The sequence below is a fragment of the Tachypleus tridentatus genome, unplaced genomic scaffold, assembly GCF_004210375.1.
Source record: "Tachypleus tridentatus isolate NWPU-2018 unplaced genomic scaffold, ASM421037v1 Hic_cluster_1, whole genome shotgun sequence".
NCBI classification, from domain to species: Eukaryota; Metazoa; Arthropoda; class Merostomata; order Xiphosura; family Limulidae; genus Tachypleus; species Tachypleus tridentatus.
Genome location: NW_027467777.1, coordinates 29,003,731 through 29,028,153, shown reverse-complemented (window position 1 = coordinate 29,028,153; position 24,423 = coordinate 29,003,731). Strand labels below are relative to the sequence as shown.

The 24,423-nt window shown below is 30.9% G+C and overlaps 2 protein-coding genes across 2 annotated transcripts in view; one reads left to right on the top strand and one right to left on the bottom strand.

The window, feature by feature from the left end:
- Positions 1–1,289: 1,289 nt before the first annotated feature.
- Positions 1,290–16,258, bottom strand: eIF3h (eukaryotic translation initiation factor 3 subunit h). The gene is made up of 7 exons (XM_076484801.1): positions 16,103–16,258; positions 11,919–12,075; positions 7,723–7,890; positions 6,509–6,608; positions 4,721–4,870; positions 4,018–4,153; positions 1,290–1,568 (listed from the first exon to the last, which is right to left on the bottom strand). Exons 1-7 carry the CDS (start codon positions 16,175–16,177, stop codon positions 1,344–1,346), a joined length of 1,011 nt encoding a protein of 336 aa, XP_076340916.1. The 5' UTR covers positions 16,178–16,258; the 3' UTR covers positions 1,290–1,343.
- Positions 16,259–16,266: 8 nt separating this feature from the next.
- LOC143241739 (RB1-inducible coiled-coil protein 1-like) overlaps positions 16,267–24,423 on the top strand; it is a 29,427-nt gene continuing 21,270 nt past the window's right edge. The window contains exons 1-2 of the mRNA XM_076484965.1: positions 16,267–16,368; positions 23,961–24,058. Coding sequence (XP_076341080.1) covers positions 23,991–24,058 — 68 coding nt within the window. The 5' untranslated portion in view covers positions 16,267–16,368; positions 23,961–23,990. The remainder of the gene's footprint in view (positions 16,369–23,960; positions 24,059–24,423) is intronic.

Genomic DNA, 24,423 nt, shown 5'->3' with positions numbered 1-24,423 from the left:
TATGATTTAAGACTGGTCAATATATAGCACATAGCCCAATGGCAACTCTGAAGGCTTTGAACACTGTAATTGATGTTTTGTTATTCACTTTGGGTAGAGAAAATAAGATGGTAGTTTTATATATTTAACGAAGGATGCGCGCTTTGTGAAAATTAATAATCACACACCACACGTACGTTCTGGTTTAGAACGGATTTTGACGGGATACATTTCACCGAGTGCGAAAACAACAAACGACACTGAAATAGGGCCGCGTTCAAATCCTCTTTCATTACTGTTGAGGTCCCACAGTTTTAACATTATCTAATTTTTTATCACATAATTTTGTCATCTAAAATTAAACTTCCAATTCACGTGAATTATCAAAGGCACGCATACAAAATAACCATCGAATTTTAAAAGAAATTCAGGCACTGATGGCCAGTGTGCCTACTAAGTAAATCAACATACCTTCAATTGAAAATATTTACTTGCTGAGATAAAACTACGCTGATAGAAAAAATGTATAAATACATTAAAAAGAAGCGTTTAACACGACGCTGCTGCCATCTCTGTGCAAGAACGAACAGTCTAAAAATAATGTTAGAAATCTCATGAATTTTTCTCGCAAATTTCAGTTAGTTTTAATTCTAGAAGCGGTTGTCGGCTGATATTTTCAACTTTAATAACAAAATCTTCAAACTATAGAATTTTAATATATTTAAACCTTTCGCTGGTAGGTAGCGCGAAAGTTTATATTTCGGAAGCCCAATAAACTTAACATTTAAAAGAAGGTATCTGACCTCCTCACGTATGGCAGTTTTCAGTATTTTTGTTTTTATACAGAAAAGACTAGAAAGTAGGCCCGATTCTTAACTATGCACGTAGAGAAGGGCTGATGGGCCCAAACCTAAAATCGGATTAAAGGACAACCTCAGTGTGGAAGTGGTCGTCTCCCTGATATTGTTGGTGCATCAGGACCTCACAACCAACTAACCGCATCTGTTGAGATACAAGACTTTGTGGTCAACTGGAAGAAGACAAAAGTCTAAACGTTATCACAAACTATGTTTTCTTAGTGCTACATCACCCTAAAGTGTTCCCACTTTTAAGAAGGAACTATTTCTGATCTCTCTCTAAACAACTTTGTTCTCTTCATATTGATATTACATACTTTACAATATTAATAAGTGCTTACCCTAAAGTACCAGCAACAAGTGATGTAAACATAAGCTAAAAACTGTACATAACCACAAAACACACATCTCATCTAACAACCTTCAGGTTTGTTTTTAATTAACACAACATAATCGTAGGAAGCCAGTTTTATTCATCAACATTACATTAATCACAAGAAGTAATCTTTAAACAGTCGGTTGTTTTTGTACTTGTAAAGCTTCTGCCATGAACAACTTGGCAATATTCTGGGACGAGAACTGAGATATCTGTTTACAGTAGGAGCTGATCTGTCCAGACACAAGGAGACCGTCCAGACGAGGCGGAGCCTGGATCGGTTTGAACAGTTTGTTAATGTCCTCCTCAGGAAAGGGAGGCTCCCCTCGAGCCACTCGTGCCGTGTTTTCTTGGGCCTGGAATTAGTTGTGTTTATAAAAAAAAATCTATTATAACGTACACTGAAACTGTAAAACCATAAGGTACCAAAACATCCAACATTCTAACTACTTAACCAAAAGGCTGTACGATACCCAACATTACAGTTACATAACGAATAATTCTAAAATATTCCAACTACACAACCAATATGTTTTAAGACGTTTGATGGTTCAACTACACAAGTGAAAGGTTTGTTTCGCACCAAACACTTCATGTTACAGAAACTATAAAATCATTCACTTCTATCAGGCTATTATCTTCTGTAAAACATTTGTAGGTATAACATATTTTGCACACATGAAGCTGTTTATATTTAAATAAACTTAAAAACTAATGTTCATTGTTGTATTTTAATTGTCAATACAGTATTTCCTAACATGTGGCTCATCAGGGGAGAATTTCTTTTTTTTTTTTTGGGGGGGGTGAGTGATAAATAAGTCAATAGTGTTTGTATATATCTTGTTAATGGGAATAATAATTACAACATTATGTGTAGCACTTTAATGTGTATCCATGTGTTATATTTTGTCACTTAAACCACTGTTTCACTTCTTTAAAAAAGTTTGTTTTTTATATTTTATTCATGGCAGGTGTTTTCAGTTTTCCCTTTGCCCCACTCAGAAAGACTACATTTAACTAAAGTGGATTTTTAATAACTGTCTGTTAATAAGGGGGCCCTGATTAATAGTTTGTAGATTGTTTTATTCATTTGGAAGATAATTATGACATTATTATTGACTGAAGTTTTTCAAGGCTGGTAGAGGCAGATTGTGTTTACTGTGTAATCTCGAACTACATTAGAACGTTACTATATTCAAGGAGTTGTTTACTGTGTAGTCTCGAACTACATTAGAACGTTACTATATTCAAGGAGTTGTTTACTGTGTAGTCTCAACTACATTAGAACGCTACTATATTCAAGGAGTTGTTTACTGTGTAATCTCAACTACATTAGAACGTTACTATATTCAAGGAGTTGTTTACTGTGTAATCTCGAACTACATTAGAACGTTACTATATTCAAGGAGTTGTTTACTGTGTAATCTCGAACTACATTAGAACGTTACTATATTCAAGGAGTTGTTTACTGTGTAATCTCGAACTACATTAGAACGTTACTATATTCAAGGAGTTGTTTACTGTGTAGTCTCAACTACATTAGAACGCTACTATATTCAAGGAGTTGTTTACTGTGTAATCTCAACTACATTAGAACGCTACTATATTCAAGGAGTTGTTTACTGTGTAATCTCGAACTACATTAGAACGCTACTATATTCAAGGAGTTGTTTACTGTGTAATCTCGAACTACATTAGAACGCTACTATATTCAAGGAGTTGTTTACTGTGTAATCTCAACTACATTAGAACGCTACTATATTCAAGGAGTTGTTTACTGTGTAGTCTCAACTACATTAGAACGCTACTATATTCAAGGAGTTGTTTACTGTGTAATCTCGAACTACATTAGAACGTTACTATATTCAAGGAGTTGTTTACTGTGTAGTCTCGAACTACATTAGAACGTTACTATATTCAAGGAGTTGTTTACTGTGTAGTCTCGAACTACATTAGAACGTTACTATATTCAAGGAGTTGTTTACTGTGTAGTCTCGAACTACATTAGAACGTTACTATATTCAAGGAGTTGTTTACTGTGTAGTCTCGAACTACATTAGAACGTTACTATATTCAAGGAGTTGTTTACTGTGTAGTCTCGAACTACATTAGAACGTTACTATATTCAAGGAGTTGCTGTTTACTGTGTAGTCTCGAACTACATTAGAACGTTACTATATTCAAGGAGTTGTTTACTGTGTAGTCTCGAACTACATTAGAACGTTACTATATTCAAGGAGTTGCTGTTTACTGTGTAGTCTCGAACTACATTGGAACGTTACTATGTTCAAGGAGTTGCTGTTTACTGTGTAGTCTCGAACTACATTAGAACGTTACTATATTCAAAGAGTTGCTGTTTACTTTGTAATCTCGAACTACATTAGAACGTTACTATATTCAAGGAGTTGTTTACTGTGTAGTCTCGAACTACATTAGAACGCTACTATATTCAAGGAGTTGCTGTTTACTGTGTAGTCTCAACTACATTAGAACGCTACTATATTCAAGGAGTTGCTGTTTACTGTGCAGTCTCAACTACATTAGAACGCTACTATATTCAAGGAGTTGTTTACTGTGTAGTCTCGAACTACATTAGAACGTTACTATATTCAAGGAGTTGCTGTTTACTGTGTAGTCTCGAACTACATTAGAACGTTACTATATTCAAGGAGTTGTTTACTGTGTAGTCTCGAACTACATTAGAACGTTACTATATTCAAGGAGTTGCTGTTTACTGTGTAGTCTCGAACTACATTAGAACGTTACTACCTGGACATTTAAAGAAAATTACAACATATACTTTACCCTTTTGAGTAGAAACTGATGTTTATTTTGTTGTTGTTTCCCAACCTGTCGTTGGTAGTTGGTCAGTTTATTGGTGTCTTGACATGTTGTGTCGACACACTCCATTAGTGACTGCAAGGTTTTCTCGAGGACTGATCTGTACACACGTATCATTTCATTCAATGTTAAACAATACATACATCAGATATTATAGCTAGGAAAACATATTCTACATATCTAACTAAACTGTTTTCACTCTGTAACAGCTACTCTGATGAATGATAATTGTTGCTTTTATCTGTTTACCATTAAAAGCAGCACAATGTTAAAATCTTACACTATAAATTATTTACAAACAGGAACTTGCCCTAAAGAACTAAAGTTGGGACTTATATACCCATATTTGCATATTAAAACACAATCTAGGCTCAAATAAACTATCCAGAAATATAACACATCTGTTTACTATCCACATACATGGACCACCTTTCTTGTTTAACATTTCTTTATTTGTTCAATTTCAATAGTTTCTCTTATTTTAATATTCAACCTACTTTGTTAACTTAATATTGTTACAGTCTATAACACAAGATGTTTGTGACACACATTCTGTTAATAACAATTCCTTCACCTCATATTTTTATATTCTTTGTTTATCTCTTCGGGACACTACTCCAACTACCAAATTAGCCAAAGTCCAACAATAATATAGAATTTATCTTACGCAGTGCTCATGTCAAGAAATTGTTTTCCTTCATCATCTCCCACGTATTCTGTCAGTTCAGACATCAGTGCATTCATCAGATGGGAATTTTTTATCACAATTGGGACTTCCTCAAAAATTTTCTCGAACAACACTCGGTTATTCTTTAGGCTTAGAAAAACAAACACATCACTTATTTTGTGGAAATCTCGGGAAATAAATGTGGCATGAAATTAAATCATACAATTAACTTTATTTTAAAACATTAATACCCAAAAGTAGATTTAATAATAATAGAATCAAGTCATGATTGTGCAAGTTGTTACATTTCAGCTCGTTAATAATCTACAATATAGATACCTCACTAATAGAATCAAGTCATGGTTGTGCAAGTTGTTACATTTCAGCACGTTAATAATCTACAATATCGATACCTCACTAATAGAATCAAGTCATGGTTGTGCAAGTTGTTACATTTCAGCACTTTAATAATCTACAATATAGATACCTCACTAATAGAATCAAGTCATGGTTGTGCAAGTTGTTACATTTCAGCACGTTAATAATCTACAATATAGATATCTCACTAATAGAATCAAGTCATGGTTGTGCAAGTTGTTACATTTCAGCACTTTAATAATCTACAATATAGATACCTCACTAATAGAATCAAGTCATGGTTGTGCAAGTTGTTACATTTCAGCACGTTAATAATCTACAATATAGATACCTCACTAATAGAATCAAGTCATGGTTGTGCAAGTTGTTACATTTCAGCACTTTAATAATCTACAATATAGATACCTCACTAATAGAATCAAGTCATGGTTGTGCAAGTTGTTACATTTCAGCATGTTAATAATCTACAATATAGATACCTCACTAATAGAATCAAGTCATGGTTGTGCAAGTTGTTACATTTCAGCACTTTAATAATCTACAATATAGATACCTCACTAATAGAATCAAGTCATGGTTGTGCAAGTTGTTACATTTCAGCACGTTAATAATCTACAATATAGATACCTCACTAATAGAATCAAGTCATGGTTGTGCAAATTGTTACATTTCAGCACGTTAATAATCTACAATATAGATACCTCACTAATAGAATCAAGTCATGGTTGTGCAAGTTGTTACATTTCAGCATGTTAATAATCTACAATATAGATACCTCACTAATAGAATCAAGTCATGATTGTGCAAGTTGTTACATTTCAGCTCGTTAATAATCTACAATATAGATACCTCACTAATAGAATCAGATTACTGCTAACTGTATCACTCCAAAAACAGTTCTTATAAAGAACTTTTTCAATTGTTCATTCACTTTTTACTGTAAGGATCAAACCTCAAATTTTTACCAGGGGATGGCATTTCCCTCCTTGACTGAACCTAAGCAACAAAATGTATTGTTTCAACTTTGTTGATGTCTTAGCTGTGACTTTAGAAACTTATCTTTATCCACACTTAAAAAGAAACTTTTAAAAGAATACTTCTATACCATTAAAACAAATGATATTTTTTGATAGCTGTTACTTCACAAGTATTAATTAACCAGTTTGGTTACTTATAACATATTGAGTAATTATTCTGGTATTTGTTAGACTTAACAATAGTGACTAGTCCTGCTTGAAAACAGCACATTATATTTTGCTAAACTAAACCAGTTACACATGTTTAGTTACAGTTACAGATGTTCCATTGTTTAGTAAGCTATGTTATAATCTACAGTTGATTTTCATTTTTGTACTTATGTTAATATTTTCACAAAATTATATGAATTTAGTCCTGATTAGGTTGAACAACCTGTCTATTGTAAAGTCTCCTTCCATATACATTCGCATTGCTGCAGGTGTAAGTCGGAATGCTTTCAGAGACAAGAACCCCCTGGTTGTCCAAATAGGATCTGAAAAATTAATCAACGTTACACTTAAATATCAACAGAAAAACCTGGCTATTTAGAGCTTCAGAATTTGAGAACCATAACAAAATATGAAAACAAAAAGATTTCTTTAATAAAACTCTGACAACAGTGAAAACTTTCTGAAAACAAAAAGATTTCTTTAATAAAACTCTGACAACAGTGAAAACTTTCTGAAAACAAAAAGATTTCTTTAATAAAACTCTGACAACAGTGAAAACTTTCTGAAAACAAAAAGATTTCTTTAATAGAACTCTGACAACAGTGAAAACTTTCTGAAAACAAAAAGATTTCTTTAATAAAACTCTGACAACAGTGAAAACTTTCTGAAAACAAAAAGATTTCTTTAATAACACTCTGACAACAGTGAAAACTTTCTGAAAACAAAAAGATTTCTTTAATAAAACTCTGACAACAGTGAAAACTTTCTGAAAACAAAAAGATTTCTTTCTCAAACAACAAAAATAAAACCAATTTTTTAGTTTCTTTCTAATTACAAGTGTTTATTATTTTTGTCCTTACAAAATTAAAGAACGTTGAAAGAATCATCCATACTCATTTGGTGAGAGAAGCTAATAATATGCATCATCCATCCTCAGTATGTGAACACACTCAGCCCACAAATTAACACCAATCACACAAAAAAGTCCACCCTAACAGGAACTAACATCAGTAACACACAACACCTACCTTCAGCCCATGCATTAACACTAAACACAACTTCCACCCATAGCCCATTAAGAACAAGGCAGACATAGTTCTAATTTCTATTAAATAAACAACAAAAAACTTCTTACAAGTAGTTTCCTACCAGTTCTAATTTTTTTCCATATTGTACATTCTCAATAAAATAAAATTCATTAGCTCCAGGAAATCTCTCTCACACAGACAAGTTCATTTATAACATGAGTAACAATTACAGTTACTGTTACACAGTTTGTGGATATATGTATCCTACATGTTAAAACTGTGCACGACTTCTAGTGAAGCTACACTCACTCCATATTCTGGAATGTTTCATACTATTTTACATATCACATGATAAAATGCCTTTTTTGTTAAACAAATCACACACATACAGTTATGGTTAATTAATTACCATAGATAAGGACAACAGATTCTTCTACAGAACTCTGATAGCTGTACTGTGACTCTAGAAGAGGTTTATTGAAGTAACTTCCAAAATGCGTGCTCTGGTACCATCCGACATGGAGGTGATCAACGTTGACTTGCCGGAGGTGTCTCATCATTTCCATCTGATATTTAACTGGAATAAAGAAAACATGCCAGGCGGAGGGTAAACACCCGTTCTGCCACAGTTCAAACCAATAAACAACATGTTTCTAAAATTAATGACTTGACTGTATAATATATATTTGGAGACCAACTTGCTGATGTACTGGGTTTAAAGTTGTCACAAATTTTTAAATAAAAGTAACATTAGAAGAAATTAAACAGAAGAAAACAATGCTTGTTTAATTATTTTTGTAGGGTTGTCAGCAATTTTACGTAATCCAAGAAAAAGAAATAGCCCTTTGTATAATACAATAACTTGAATTAAGCCTGAACCATTCCTGGTAATAGAAGGTTCTACAAGATATTTTTGTACAAAACAAAAGCACCAATGATGTACAAGTTTTTCTGACAACTTTACATAGTTGAAAGTTCATATTTAAACTTCCATTTACATAAACTATTATTAAATTTAACATTGCCCTAAACAGATATCCCACACCACAAGTATGGTTTGCAGGAAACCCAATGTTTGGTAAAACTGTCTTTCCAAAGAATGAATGTCCAATTAAACTTCTAAACTCTGGATGAAGTAGAAAAAAAGTTTTAATAACATAATTAGTTGTTTTAGTACATTATAATAAACAAGCTTCTATATTTATCACAAACTCATTAAATAGAGAATGTTTCCAAATATCAAATGGTATACTGAACCACAAACAACTATTACTACTATATTTATCACAAACTCATTAAATAGAGAATGTTTCCAAATATCAAACTGAACCACAAACAACTATTACTTCTATATTTATCACAAACTCATTAAATAGAGAATGTTTCCAAATATCAAACTGAACCACAAACAACTATTACTACTATATTTATCACAAACTCATTAAATAGAGAATGTTTCCAAATATCAAACTGAACCACAAACAACTATTACTTCTATATTTATCACAAACTCATTAAATAGAGAATGTTTCCAAATATCAAACTGAACCACAAACAACTATTACTTCTATATTTATCACAAACTCATTAAATAGAGAATGTTTCCAAATATCAAACTGAACCACAAACAACTATTACTTCTATATTTATCACAAACTCATTAAATAGAGAATGTTTCCAAATATCAAATTGAACCACAAACAACTATTCCTTCTATATTTATCACAAACTCATTAAATAGAGAATGTTTCCAAATATCAAACTGAACCACAAACAACTATTACTTCTATATTTATCACAAACTCATTAAATAGAGAATGTTTCCAAATATCAAACTGAACCACAAACAACTATTACTTCTATATTTATCACAAACTCATTAAATAGAGAATGTTTCCAAATATCAAACTGAACCACAAACAACTATTACTTCTATATTTATCACAAACTCATTAAATAGAGAATGTTTCCAAATATCAAACTGAACCACAAACAACTATTACTTCTGTATTTATCACAAACTCATTAAATAGAGAATGTTTCCAAATATCAAACTGAACCACAAACAACTATTACTTCTATATTTATCACAAACTCATTAAATAGAGAATGTTTCCAAATATCAAACTGAACCACAAACAACTATTACTTCTATATTTATCACAAACTCATTAAATAGAGAATGTTTCCAAATATCAAACTGAACAACAAACAACTATTACTTCTATATTTATCACAAACTCATTAAATAGAGAATGTTTCCAAATATCAAACTGAACCACAAACAACTATTACTTCTATATTTATCACAAACTCATTAAATAGAGAATGTTTCCAAATATCAAACTGAACCACAAACAACTATTACTTCTATATTTATCACAAACTCATTAAATAGAGAATGTTTCCAAATATCAAACTGAACCACAAACAACTATTCCTTCTATATTTATCACAAACTCATTAAATAGAGAATGTTTCCAAATATCAAACTGAACCACAAACAACTATTACTTCTATATTTATCACAAACTCATTAAATAGAGAATGTTTCCAAATATCAAACTGAACAACAAACAACTATTACTTCTATATTTATCACAAACTCATTAAATAGAGAATGTTTCCAAATATCAAACTGAACCACAAACAACTATTACTTCTATATTTATCACAAACTCATTAGAGAATGTTTCCAAATATCAAATGGTATACTGAACCACAAACAACTATTACTACTATATTTATCACAAACTCATTAAATAGAGAATGTTTCCAAATATCAAACTGAACCACAAACAACTATTCCTTCTATATTTATCACAAACTCATTAAATAGAGAATGTTTCCAAATATCAAACTGAACCACAAACAACTATTACTTCTATATTTATCACAAACTCATTAAATAGAGAATGTTTCCAAATATCAAACTGAACCACAAACAACTATTACTTCTATATTTATCACAAACTCATTAAATAGAGAATGTTTCCAAATATCAAACTGAACCACAAACAACTATTACTTCTGTATTTATCACAAACTCATTAAATAGAGAATGTTTCCAAATATCAAACTGAACCACAAACAACTATTACTTCTATATTTATCACAAACTCATTAGAAAATGTTTCCAAATATCAAACTGAACCACAAACAACTATTACTTCTATATTTATCACAAACTCATTAAATAGAGAATGTTTCCAAATATCAAATGGTATACTGAACCACAAACAACTATTACTTCTATATTTATCACAAACTCATTAAATAGAGAATGTTTCCAAATATCAAACTGAACCACAAACAACTATTACTCCACACAATACACTTGAAATTTGTTTGTCCTATGAAATCATTAAAACCAGAAAAAGACCATGCACGTTATCCAACTGCATATCACATATGTTATCCAAGGTATAACTGTATATGATGTACGTTATCCAAAGTATAACTGTATATGATGTACGTTATCTAAGGTATAACTGTATATGATGTACGTTATCCAAAGTATAACTGTGTATCACGTACGTTATCCAAAGTATAACTGTATATGATGTACGTTATCTAAGGTATAACTGTGTATCACGTACGTTATCTAAGGTATAACTGTGTATCACGTACGTTATCTAAGGTATAACTGTATATGATGTACGTTATCCAAAGTATAACTGTATATGATGTACGTTATCCAAAGTATAACTGTATATGATGTACGTTATCCAAAGTATAACTGTATATGATGTACGTTATCCAAAGTATAACTGTATATGATGTACGTTATCCAAAGTATAACTGTATATGATGTACGTTATCCAAAGTATAACTGTATATGATGTACGTTATCCAAAGTATAACTGTATATGATGTACGTTATCCAAAGTATAACTGTATATGATGTACGTTATCCAAGGTATAACTGTATATGATGTACGTTATCCAAAGTATAACTGTATATGATGTACGTTATCCAAAGTATAACTGTATATGATGTACGTTATCCAAAGTATAACTGTATATGATGTACGTTATCCAAAGTATAACTGTATATGATGTAATGCTATCCAAAGTATAACTGTATATGATGTAATGCTATCCAAAGTATAACTGTATATGATGTGCGCTATCCAAAGTATAACTGTATATGATGTACGTTATCCAAAGTATAACTGTATATGATGTACGTTATCCAAAGTATAACTGTATATGATGTACGTTATCCAAAGTATAACTGTATATGATGTACGTTATCCAAAGTATAACTGTATATGATGTACGTTATCCAAAGTATAACTGTATATGATGTAATGCTATCCAAAGTATAACTGTATATGATGTACGTTATCCAAAGTATAACTGTATATGATGTACGTTATCCAAAGTATAACTGTATATGATGTACGTTATCCAAAGTATAACTGTATATGATGTACGTTATCCAAGGTATAACTGTATATGATGTATGTTATCCAAGGTATAATTGTACATCACGTACGTTATCCAAAGTATAACTGTATATGATGTACGTTATCTAAGGTATAACTGTACATGATGTATGTTATCCAAGGTATAACTGTATGTCACGTATGTCATCCAAACCTTCATCAAAGTCTTCATCATCCATGTGTCGAGGGAATGGGAAACAGTTGGTTATCTCCAGATGGTTATCAGCAACAAGACCTAACAGCACCCCCTGGGCAACGTCTGTGGCACCAGCACCTTCTTCTTGGCAGTGTCGCACCACTTTCAAAACAACCTGCACAAAGTAAAGTTAGATAACATAATGTTACACGTAACGCATGCTCGGTGAGAAACAATCCACTGGAATATTAATCCATGTAGCTAAAAACAATTAACTGATCTAACAAAGTTGAGTTTTAACAGTACTTATATAAAAAGGCTTCTCGTGGTCAGTATACTTAAATATTGCATGTTTTTGAAAACTTCCATTATACATTTGTGACAAAACTAAAACAAGACCTGTACAGACCTACAGCACAAACAAAAATAATGACACTGTTCTAATTATAACTTGACAAGAACAAATAAAAACAAGTTTTTCATAACTATGTTCCTATTTTCACAACATTCTCTGTATGCAAGTTGATACCTACATCTAAAACCACACCTAAGTTATTTGCTCAAAACAGAAAATTCTTTTTCTAAGAAAGTTATTTTTTTTAATTGTTCAAATAATGCCTGAATTATATCAGAACATTGACACTACTTTCTGTATGTTTGTGTATATATACAACCTACATAAAGATTCATTACAAAATCAGTTACCATAGTCAGTAAAACATGGATCTCACTTTGTTTGTAGTTAACTCAAAGCTACACAAGGGGCAACCTGCATTTTTCTCACCACAGTTATTGAAACCTGGTTTCTAGTGTTCTAAGCCTGCAGACACTGCTGAGTCACTGGGGGGGCTTGGATATCAGAAAGATTTAAAGTCTAGGTCAAAATTCTGGACATTGTGACTTTTAAGTTTCTTATAGGTTAAAAAACTAAAATCTTAAAAGCAACAGATGTATTTGTGTGTGTGTGTGAGTAAAGAAAATTTACTGAGATTTCAATTATCTAATTATAAAAAGTTCCCAATTTAGTAAAACAATGATTGGCTTCCTGCATACTAACCATACCATAAAATCAATTAAAACTTGACCCTTCTAACAAGGGTTGTTGGAACACTTTATAAAACTATTTAACCAGTTTGTGCATCATTCTTAACTTCAGGTTAAAACAACCTACTGACACAGATCAAAGTTAAACAAGTATTACATATAGTTACTTTAATATACCATCTTCACTTAAAAAATATTTAAAATACATTAGTTCATCAGTTGGACATATTGGCTGTTTGCAATATTTTGCTGTAATCTCTTATATTATCTTATGAGGTCATCTAGCTTAGATTAAGGTTAGGCTTAAATCCATACATTGAGCTAACAATGAAAAATAATATTCATTATAAACAAATATATGAAACCATTACTGTTAAGAGAAGTACCAATAATGAAATAATATATTAAAACCTTTTCACCTTCTAGTTCACAGTCATAGCTCCAAAATATGTTATTTTTATAGTGTTTCTGTACTATCACTTTTAAAGGACAAACTTGTTTGGCAACAAGACAAACTCACGATCCACAGGTTACACATATACAGCTTTCTTATTACCAGGATATGCAAACATCAACTTACAAGAAGATAGCATATTTACAAGAATAACTCATACTGATGTCTCAAGGTTTCTTTAAAAATAACTTATATTAACTTTTATCTTGTTTAATCTTGCAGATGAAAATCACAACACTGTTTCTTCAATTTCCAATGATCTAAACTTTAAAATTATATCTGTTAATTGTCTTCCTTATCAAGACAGCTAAATTCAGGACAACTGGACATGGACTAATTCTGGTCATGTTCCTATGACAGCTAAATTCAGGACAACTGGACATGGACTAATTCTGGTCATGTTCCTATGACAGCTAAATTCAGGACAACTGGACATGGACTAATTCTGGTCAAGTTCCTATGACAGCTAAATTCAGGACAACTGGACATGGACTAATTCTGGTCATGTTCCTATGACAGCTAAATTCAGGACAACTGGACATGGACTAATTCTGGTCATGTTCCTATGACAGCTAAATTCAGGACAACTGGACATGGACTAATTCTGGTCATGTTCCTATGACAGCTAAATTCAGGACAACTGGACATGGACTAATTCTGGTCAAGTTCCTATGACAGCTAAATTCAGGACAACTGGACATGGACTAATTCTGGTCATGTTCCTATGACAGCTAAATTCAGGACAACTGGACATGGACTAATTCTGGTCAAGTTCCTATGACAGCTAAATTCAGGACAACTGGACATGGACTAATTCTGGTCAAGTTCCTATGACAGCTAAATTCAGGACAACTGGACATGGACTAATTCTGGTCAAGTTCCTATGACAGCTAAATTCAGGACAACTGGACATGGACTAATTCTGGTCATGTTCCTATGACAGCTAAATTCAAAACAACTGGACATGGACTAATTCTGGTAAGTACTCAATTAAAGGACAGCAAGAACCATCCATCAAAAGGTTGAATTACCATTAAGAGAAGGGTTTCAAGATAAAAATATTGTAGCAAGATTTTAGAGATAAACAATTTAACCTGAGGTTACTCAATCCAAGTTCAGGTTCTGTCATTCCAATTTAACCCCTGAGGTTATTCTACTCATGTTTAAGCTCTGATAGTCCACAATTTATACTTGTGTCCCACAGTCCTAATATTCTCAGTTAAATTTTGAAACAAAGATAATACATCAGTATCAGTGCTCTTTACAATTTTTAACACTTCAATCAGATATATCAAACTCCCCTTCACCCAAGAGAAAGAATTTTTAAATAGACAATTCATCTTAATAATTTAATAACCATTTTACATAATTCAAAATCACATTAATAAAAACAAAGAAGGTAATACATCATCTGTACAACATGTGCCACATCTACAGCCAATGGGGTCGTTCACCCAATACCAGAGATCATCAGAGCAATTGGGATACGGAAAACTACATGTTTAGTCACTATTTAAGTATAGAGATATATATTTATTTGTAATTTACTCATCAGAATGTTTGGTTACGAATTAGTAACATAACATTATTTACTTTCCTGATAATTTATCTCATTACTTATTTATTAATTAACTAGTCATTCCAAAGTACCTTACATTCATTAATTGTTTTTTGAAAATGTTGTGTGAAACACAATGATGTGTACTCATACTTCTTGCAATAAACAAAATTTTGGTGAAAAAAATTCAATACATGGTGATGAAATTTAAAGAAAGTAATTCTAGGTGTTAAAGACCACTGATGACTGATTTATAGTTCTCTGGATAAGGTTTAGGCCCAATCTCATAACAATTAATGAAAGCAGATCTACAGTTTCAGTGATGTCGAGAAACCCACTTGTTTAGAAATTTGTGTACCTGACGATGACCAAAGAAGGTCGAAACGTTGTTCGCTCTTCTATGTAAAATATTTTCTCAACCCAACGAGCCGTTTTTGCATATAAAGATCTACAGTTTGATTTTTCAAATATGATTAAAGTATTCCTCTTATACACATACAGACTAATTAAAAGTTTGGGCTAACATCACCAAAACATTAAGCCTTACTTAAACACAGTCCAAGACATCTTCACTGTAATGGCAGTTTCACATTTAAACTCTGATGTACTTGGCCTGTCAAACTATTTATAATTTATCGTTAATGAATTCTACAGACTTTGTGAGAGAATGTGTCACAACTTTGGTACAGTTACACCATCTTATGAGTATTTCATATACAATATGTTTATTAAAATTTACTTTCTTAAATAGATAGCGTTATTTAATCACACGTTATTTAAATAAATTATGAAAAGATTACTTCATTGTATCATTCATTGAGACACGTGGCTAAAATATTTTCTTTTCAGCAAAACCTCGAAGACTGCTATTTAAAAATACAAATCTAGCTCATAAAAATTACACTTCATTACAATCACCCTTCACGAGTAAAAGGAGTTCATACCACAATATCATGTAATAACAAATTAATATGATACTGATGACGGTAACACTGAGTAATACAAAGTAGTAATGGTACTAGGCCTGATATTGCTAGGTTATACGGTTTTAAACTTAACTGTTATTCTATCTCCTGTATTTAAATTTTAATTACAAATTTATAAAAATTAAACCATAGTCCATTTATGCATTTAAATAAATTTTACCAGGCAGTCGATTTGAACATAATCAATTGTACTTTCTGATTCCGTATTACGCCTAGAACTTTTACCAGATGCCATTTTTATGGAAGTCAGACGTTTACGAACTTTTTACAACACGAAAGCATACTCTCGATACTAACGAGCTTAAGTAACTATTCCATCGTACTCTCAAACCATTGCTCTGTTGAACTGTGGATAGGTTTTGTGATTTCGAAAGTAGGAAGGTTCGACTAGAAGAAGAAAGTGTGTTTAGTGTGAAAGACTTTTTCGTAAGTACAATAATTTTATTTGGGTCACATATGATCAGTTACAGTATTACACTTTTATCTTCCAGTTCAGAAGTCTCTTTAATTTAAGTAGCATATTTTTAATTTTAATAGTTTGACGAGTCTTAAAACTTTTATTAATGGTAAAATGATTAAGACACCAATTACTATTATTAACTGAAGTTGAAAAAAAACACCAAAAAAACCTTTAGTTCTACAGCAACACCTACAATGTTTAAACATAGAAGTATTTAGCCTTTAAATCTTTAGTTTAAGGTAACTCGAAATTAATGGTGATGTGGTAGTCGTAACACTGAAAATTGTGAGTCAGACGTGACGTTTTCAAAGGTGATGTCAATGAGGTGTGAGGGATAAGTTAGTATGTTTGTGAAAACTAATAAATGTCTGTATATAGTACAGTAAATATATATATCTATGCGTGTGTAATTATTGCTTATTTTAGCTTATAAATATAATGCAGATGTATTCAGCCAGTACTTTAGAGAAAGAATTTATCTGTCTATTTTGAAGCTATAAGTTACTGTTTTCTTGAAGATTAAGAAACTTTTCTGGGTCCAAAGTCCAAAGTTTGAGCACCTTTTAACACAGCCACAAAGAAGACAAAGCCTGACATTTTCTTGCAATAAATGCTACCTTCTGATAAAAGCAAGCAGCCTCTGTAGATATAGATTCTTACCTGTGTGCTTTATATAACAGTAGCTTATTAAGAGGATATTACCCAGATATTTAAAGATAACTAAATCCCTGTATTTAAATGAACTACCCATACATTGTACCTTATTTTAGGTCTATCTGTATTATCTTCATTTCATTTGAAAAGTTAATTTATGGTGGGTGGAATCCATGAGTGTCTGCAGCGGGACACTTACATGTGTGAATTCTCTATTTTGCATTTTTCTAGTTATAGCTTAAATATCATTTTATCCTCTAATATATCCTGCAGATGTCCATGTTGGTTTCTACTTTAACACTTAATGTTTTTATTAATTCAAATCAATTTAACATTTATAAAAAAAATATTACTGTTTGTGCTGTGTTGGAGGTTTATAATAGAGCACTAGATCCTATTTGATTGTTGTAGGGTAATTTGTGTCTTTGTAGACCTATCAGAGACCTTTGATATTGTACAATGTACAACATTACTGAATCACTGCACAGTTTAAATATTTGTGGAGTTTCACAAGGATTTACCTGGAGACCACTAGCATTTCTTATTTGATTCAATTGTCTTACAAATCATATATCTTTTAATGTTAGCTTGAGTGTGAAGCTAATTTATGACCAATAATAACTTAATTGATTTACTACTAGTAGTTAGTAGGAAAACATTTAATACAGATAAATGAATAATGACAGTAGAAGGTTTGGTTTATTTTAATAAAAGTACATTATTTTTGTAAAATAAAGAAATAAATACAACTCATTTTGAGATAAAAATTAAAATTGTTCTAAATACAACTGATTGTGAGATAAAAATTAAAATTGTCCTAAATACAACTGATTGTTAGATAAAAATTAAAACTGTTTCAAATGTAACTCATTTTGAGGTAAATAGTAAAACTGTTCAAAATACAACTCTTTGTTAGATAAAAATTAAAACTGTTTCAAATGTAACTCATTTTGAGGTAAATAGTAAAACTGTTCTAAATACAACTCTTTGTTAGATAAAAATTAAAACTGTTTCAAATATAACTCATTTTGAGGTAAAAAGTAAAACTGTTCTAAATACAACTGATTGTTAGATAAAAATTAAAACTGTTTCAAATGTAACTCATTTTGAGGTAAATAGTAAAACTGTTCAAAATACAACTCTTTGTTAGATAAAAATTAAAACTGTTTCAACTGTAACTCATTTTGAGGTAAATAGTAAAACTGTTCTAAATACAACTCTTTGTTAGATAAAAATTAAAACTGTTTCAAATGTAACTCATTTTGAGGTAAAAATTAAAACTGTTCTAGTTGAACAAGTAGTTATACACGTGTAGTAAGTGTTGCTGATAATGAATTAAGTTGGAAACAATGTGTAACAATAATTAATATTCAGTTGACAGAACTGTTGGTGTTATTTAAGGACAGAAGTATTCTGCTAAATCTGTAATGTTTATTATACACTTGTATGTTATTGTATTAATTTTTCTGGTGAGTGTTGTTCATAATATAACTATAGAATATATGAACTTTTGGCCAAGGATGGACGCTGTAACACCATATTATTTACCTTGAAATGTTCTCAAGATTGGCTGTTCTTTTCAATTTGAATTAAAACATTTTACATACAAGCTTAAAAATAGTTACCTCCAATTTTCTGAACTTATTTATTCAAAGTGACTGGAGTTCAAAATTGTATTACTAGACTATATGCTTTTAATGCTGTCCAAAGATCAAGGTTTCTGAAACCTTTGGGTCAAAGGTTTGTTAGGTTTAAAGGAAATTATGTTATGGTCTGAGATATCTAATAATTTAAATATTAATTTTTACAACTTAGGTTATTTTAGGAACTTCCTGAACCTTATTAAGTATTAATATGTTAATATGTATCTATCATATGGGTGGCTGAATATATGTCCAGTTTTGTTTTTGACATTTAAAATAATTAGTGTTATCCACTGTAGTCATTTTGTAAGTGCAAGGTCATCAAACATTATATGATGTTATCAGGTGAGAATGTGTTAAGATACAGGGTTCAACAAACTAAATCTCCTTTCAAATTCAAAATCATTCCAGTCATCTAAGCTTAATATTTGTTTAACATCAGCTGACTTGTTTGTGACCAATGTAAATGTCAAAGTGTTGTTATCAATGCATTATTCAAACTGAGAACAGTATATTAAATTAGCCATATTCACTATTAGATTCATTGTTAGTTCTGATCTGTATAGACAGATTTCTTTGTGAAAGTAGTCCCAGCAACAATTTCACCACTTATGACAAATTATATTTAAAAACCACTTATGACCAAATTATATCTAAAAACCACTTATGACCAAATTATATCTAAAACACACATGACCAAATTATATCTAAAAACCACTTATGACCAAATTATATCCAAAAACCACTTATGACCAAATTATATCCAAAAACCACTTATGACCAAATTGGCTTCCTGTGGCATCCTTAGTAAGTTGGGAATAGAGCATGAGATATTAGTAAAAATCTCAGATTATGACATACCGGCCATTGAACTAAGCTACATATATAAAAACAAAAGTTGTGTAATACATATGATATTCAATCTTAGGAAAATATTTTACCAAATACAATTAGTTTCATCTGTTGGTCATGTGGTTAAGATTTGAAATATTAATGTATTCATGTTTAGTTAACGTTAGGTATAACTCTTTAGAGAGGTGTATCGAGAAGTTTAAAAATTTGTCACATTAAACATGTTTTAACTTCTACTGTTATGAACACATACACAGACAAGAGCTCTGCCACAGACATGCATAAATGGAATGTGCTAACCTTTGTTCTAGACTTCAAAACGGTGATACTACGTAAAGAGTATACAATACGGTCAGTAATTTTTAATTGTTAAATAATTTTGAATAAATGTATGGATTAGTGCTGTACTTGTTATCAGTCTGAGAATGCATTCATCTGTGAAATGTTTTGGGCAATTATATCAGAAATATTTCCTGTTGACATGTCAGTTAATAAATGTGTGATTATAAAACATGTTTCTGTGTAATTAACACTAAGTCAGGCTTTGAAAGAGCTGTTAGTCTATAAACATGCCAGAGTATGAACTAAGGAAAGGGTAAAATGAATATATGTTAGTCTATAAACATGCCAGAGTATGAACCAAGGAAAGTGTAAAATGAATATATGTTAGTCTATAAACGTGCCAGAGTATGAACTAAGGAAAGTGTAAAATAAATATATGTTAGTCTATAAACATGCCAGAGTATGAACTAAGGAAAGGGTAAAATGAATATATGTTAGTCTATAAACATGCCAGAGTATGAACTAAGGAAAGTGTAAAATGAATATATGTTAGTCTATAAACATGCCAGAGTATGAACCAAGGAAAGTGTAAAATAAATATATGTTAGTCTATAAACATGCCAGAGTATGAACTAAGGAAAGGGTAAAATGAATATATGTTAGTCTATAAACATGCCAGAGTATGAACCAAGGAAAGTGTAAAATGAATATATGTTAGTCTATAAACATGCCAGAGTATGAACTAAGGAAAGGGTAAAATGAATATATGTTAGTCTATAAACATGCCAGAGTATGAACTAAGGAAAGTGTAAAATGAATATATGTTAGTCTATAAACATACCAGAGTATGAACTAAGGAAAGTGTAAAATGAATATATGTTAGTCTATAAACATGCCAGAGTATGAACTAAGGAAAGTGTAAAATGAATATATGTTAGTCTATAAACATGCCAGAGTATGAACTAAGGAAAGTGTAAAATGAATATATGTTAGTCTATAAACATGCCAGAGTATGAACTAAGGAAAGGAAAGTGTAAAATGAATATATGTTAGTCTATAAACATACCAGAGTATGAACTAAGGAAAGTGTAAAATGAATATATGTTAGTCTATAAACATGCCAGAGTATGAACTAAGGAAAGTGTAAAATGAATATATGTTAGTCTATAAACATGCCAGAGTATGAACTAAGGAAAGTGTAAAATGAATATATGTTAGTCTATAAACATGCCAGAGTATGAACTAAGGAAAGTGTAAAATGAATATATGTTAGTCTATAAACATGCCAGAGTATGAACTAAGGAAAGTGTAAAATGAATATATGTTAGTCTATAAACATGCCAGAGTATGAACTAAGGAAAGTGTAAAATGAATATATGTTAGTCTATAAACATGCCAGAGTATGAACTAAGGAAAGTGTAAAATGAATATATGTTAGTCTATAAACATGCCAGAGTATGAACTAAGGAAAGTGTAAAATGAATATATGTTAGTCTATAAACATGCCAGAGTATGAACTAAGGAAAGTGTAAAATGAATATATGTTAGTCTATAAACATGCCAGAGTATGAACTAAGGAAAGTGTAAAATGAATATATGTTAGTCTATAAACATGCCAGAGTATGAACTAAGGAAAGTGTAAAATGAATATATGTTAGTCTATAAACATGCCAGAGTATGAACTAAGGAAAGTGTAAAATGAATATATGTTAGTCTATAAACATGCCAGAGTATGAACTAAGGAAAGTGTAAAATGAATATATGTTAGTCTATAAACATGCCAGAGTATGAACTAAGGAAAGTGTAAAATGAATATATGTTAGTCTATAAACATGCCAGAGTATGAACTAAGGAAAGTGTAAAATGAATATATGTTAGTCTATAAACATGCCAGAGTATGAACTAAGGAAAGTGTAAAATGAATATATGTTAGTCTATAAACATGCCAGAGTATGAACTAAGGAAAGTGTAAAATGAATATATGTTAGTCTATAAACGTGCCAGAGTATGAACTAAGGAAAGTGTAAAATGAATATATGTTAGTCTATAAACATGCCAGAGTATGAACTAAGGAAAGTGTAAAATGAATATATGTTAGTCTATAAACTTGCCAGAGTATGAACTAAGGAAAGTGTAAAATGAATATATGTTAGTCTATAAACATGCCAGAGTATGAACTAAGGAAAGTGTAAAATGAATATATGTTAGTCTATAAACATGCCAGAGTATGAACTAAGGAAAGTGTAAAATGAATATATGTTAGTCTATAAACATGCCAGAGTATGAACTAAGGAAAGTGTAAAATGAATATATGTTAGTCTATAAACATGCCAGAGTATGAACTAAGGAAAGGGTAAAATGAATATATGTTAGTCTATAAACATGCCAGAGTATGAACTAAGGAAAGTGTAAAATGAATATGTGTTAGTCTATAAACATGCCAGAGTATGAACTAAGGAAAGTGTGAAATGAATATGTGTTAGTCTATAAACATGCCAGAGTATGAACTAAGGAAAGTGTAAAATGAATATATGTTAGTCTATAAACATGCCAGAGTATGAACCAAGGAAAGTGTAAAATGAATATATGTTAGTCTATAAACATGCCAGAGTATGAACTAAGGAAAGTGTAAAATGAATATATGTTAGTCTATAAACATACCAGAGTATGAACTAAGGAAAGTGTAAAATGAATATATGTTAGTCTATAAACATGCCAGAGTATGAACTAAGGAAAGTGTAAAATGAATATATGTTAGTCTATAAACATGCCAGAGTATGAACTAAGGAAAGGGTAAAATGAATATGTGTTAGTCTATAAACATGCCAGAGTATGAACTAAGGAAAGTGTAAAATGAATATATGTTAGTCTATAAACATGCCAGAGTATGAACTAAGGAAAGTGTAAAATGAATATATGTTAGTCTATAAACATGCCAGAGTATGAACTAAGGAAAGTGTAAAATGAATATATGTTAGTCTATAAACATACCAGAGTATGAACTAAGGAAAGTGTAAAATGAATATATGTTAGTCTATAAACATGCCAGAGTATGAACTAAGGAAAGTGTAAAATGAATATATGTTAGTCTATAAACATGCCAGAGTATGAACTAAGGAAAGGGTAAAATGAATATGTGTTAGTCTATAAACATGCCAGAGTATGAACTAAGGAAAGTGTAAAATGAATATGTGTTAGTCAATAAACATGCCAGAGTATGAACTAAGGAAAGTGTAAAATGAATATATGTTAGTCTATAAACATGCCAGAGTATGAACTAAGGAAAGTGTAAAATGAATATATGTTAGTCTATAAACATGCCAGAGTATGAACTAAGGAAAGGGTAAAATGAATATGTGTTAGTCAATAAACATGCCAGAGTATGAACTAAGGAAAGTGTAAAATGAATATATGTTAGTCTATAAACATGCCAGAGTATGAACTAAGGAAAGTGTAAAATGAATATATGTTAGTCTATAAACATGCCAGAGTATGAACTAAGGAAAGGGTAAAATGAATATGTGTTAGTCAATAAACATGCCAGAGTATGAACTAAGGAAAGTGTAAAATGAATATATGTTAGTCTATAAACATGCCAGAGTATGAACTAAGGAAAGTGTAAAATGAATATATGTTAGTCTATAAACATGCCAGAGTATGAACTAAGGAAAGTGTAAAATGAATATATGTTAGTCTATAAACATGCCAGAGTATGAACTAAGGAAAGTGTAAAATGAATATATGTTAGTCTATAAACATGCCAGAGTATGAACTAAGGAAAGTGTAAAATGAATATATGTTAGTCTATAAACATGCCAGAGTATGAACTAAGGAAAGGGTAAAATGAATATGTGTTAGTCAATAAACATGCCAGAGTATGAACTAAGGAAAGTGTAAAATGAATATATGTTAGTCTATAAACATGCCAGAGTATGAACTAAGGAAAGTGTAAAATGAATATATGTTAGTCTATAAACATGCCAGAGTATGAACTAAGGAAAGTGTAAAATGAATATATGTTAGTCTATAAACATGCCAGAGTATGAACTAAGGAAAGTGTAAAATGAATATATTTTCTTCCAAGGTTTATTTAATTTGATATTTAAACTGAAAATTATTTTTCTCAGGTAACGATACAGACTTTAGTTCTCACCAAGATGTTGTATATATTCCATGTGGAAACCGGTACAATGATGACTTTTGATATGAATCTAGCATTAGAAAGGTGAGTAGATTGTGTTATAGCATTAGAAAGGTGAGTAGAATGTGTTATAGCATTAGAAAGGTGAGTAGAATGTGCTAGTATGATGAAAGACTGTTCTTCTGGTCAACAGTTTGTTCTTTATTGAAATTCCTCTGATCAAGAGACTTTAAAGTAACATGAAGTTGCTATGGAAGTATATGGAAGGTGACATTTAGCAGTTTAAAAATTCAGTTATATTTGTTTTAATATCAAAAATTATTACAGCTGAAAGAAATGTAGAAATAGTGTTTTGTTCTTGTGAATATTTAAACATGTCACTTAATGCAGTGGTAAGTGAGAAGTAATGTAATATACCCTTTATATCTTTGTTCTCATGGATGTAAGTA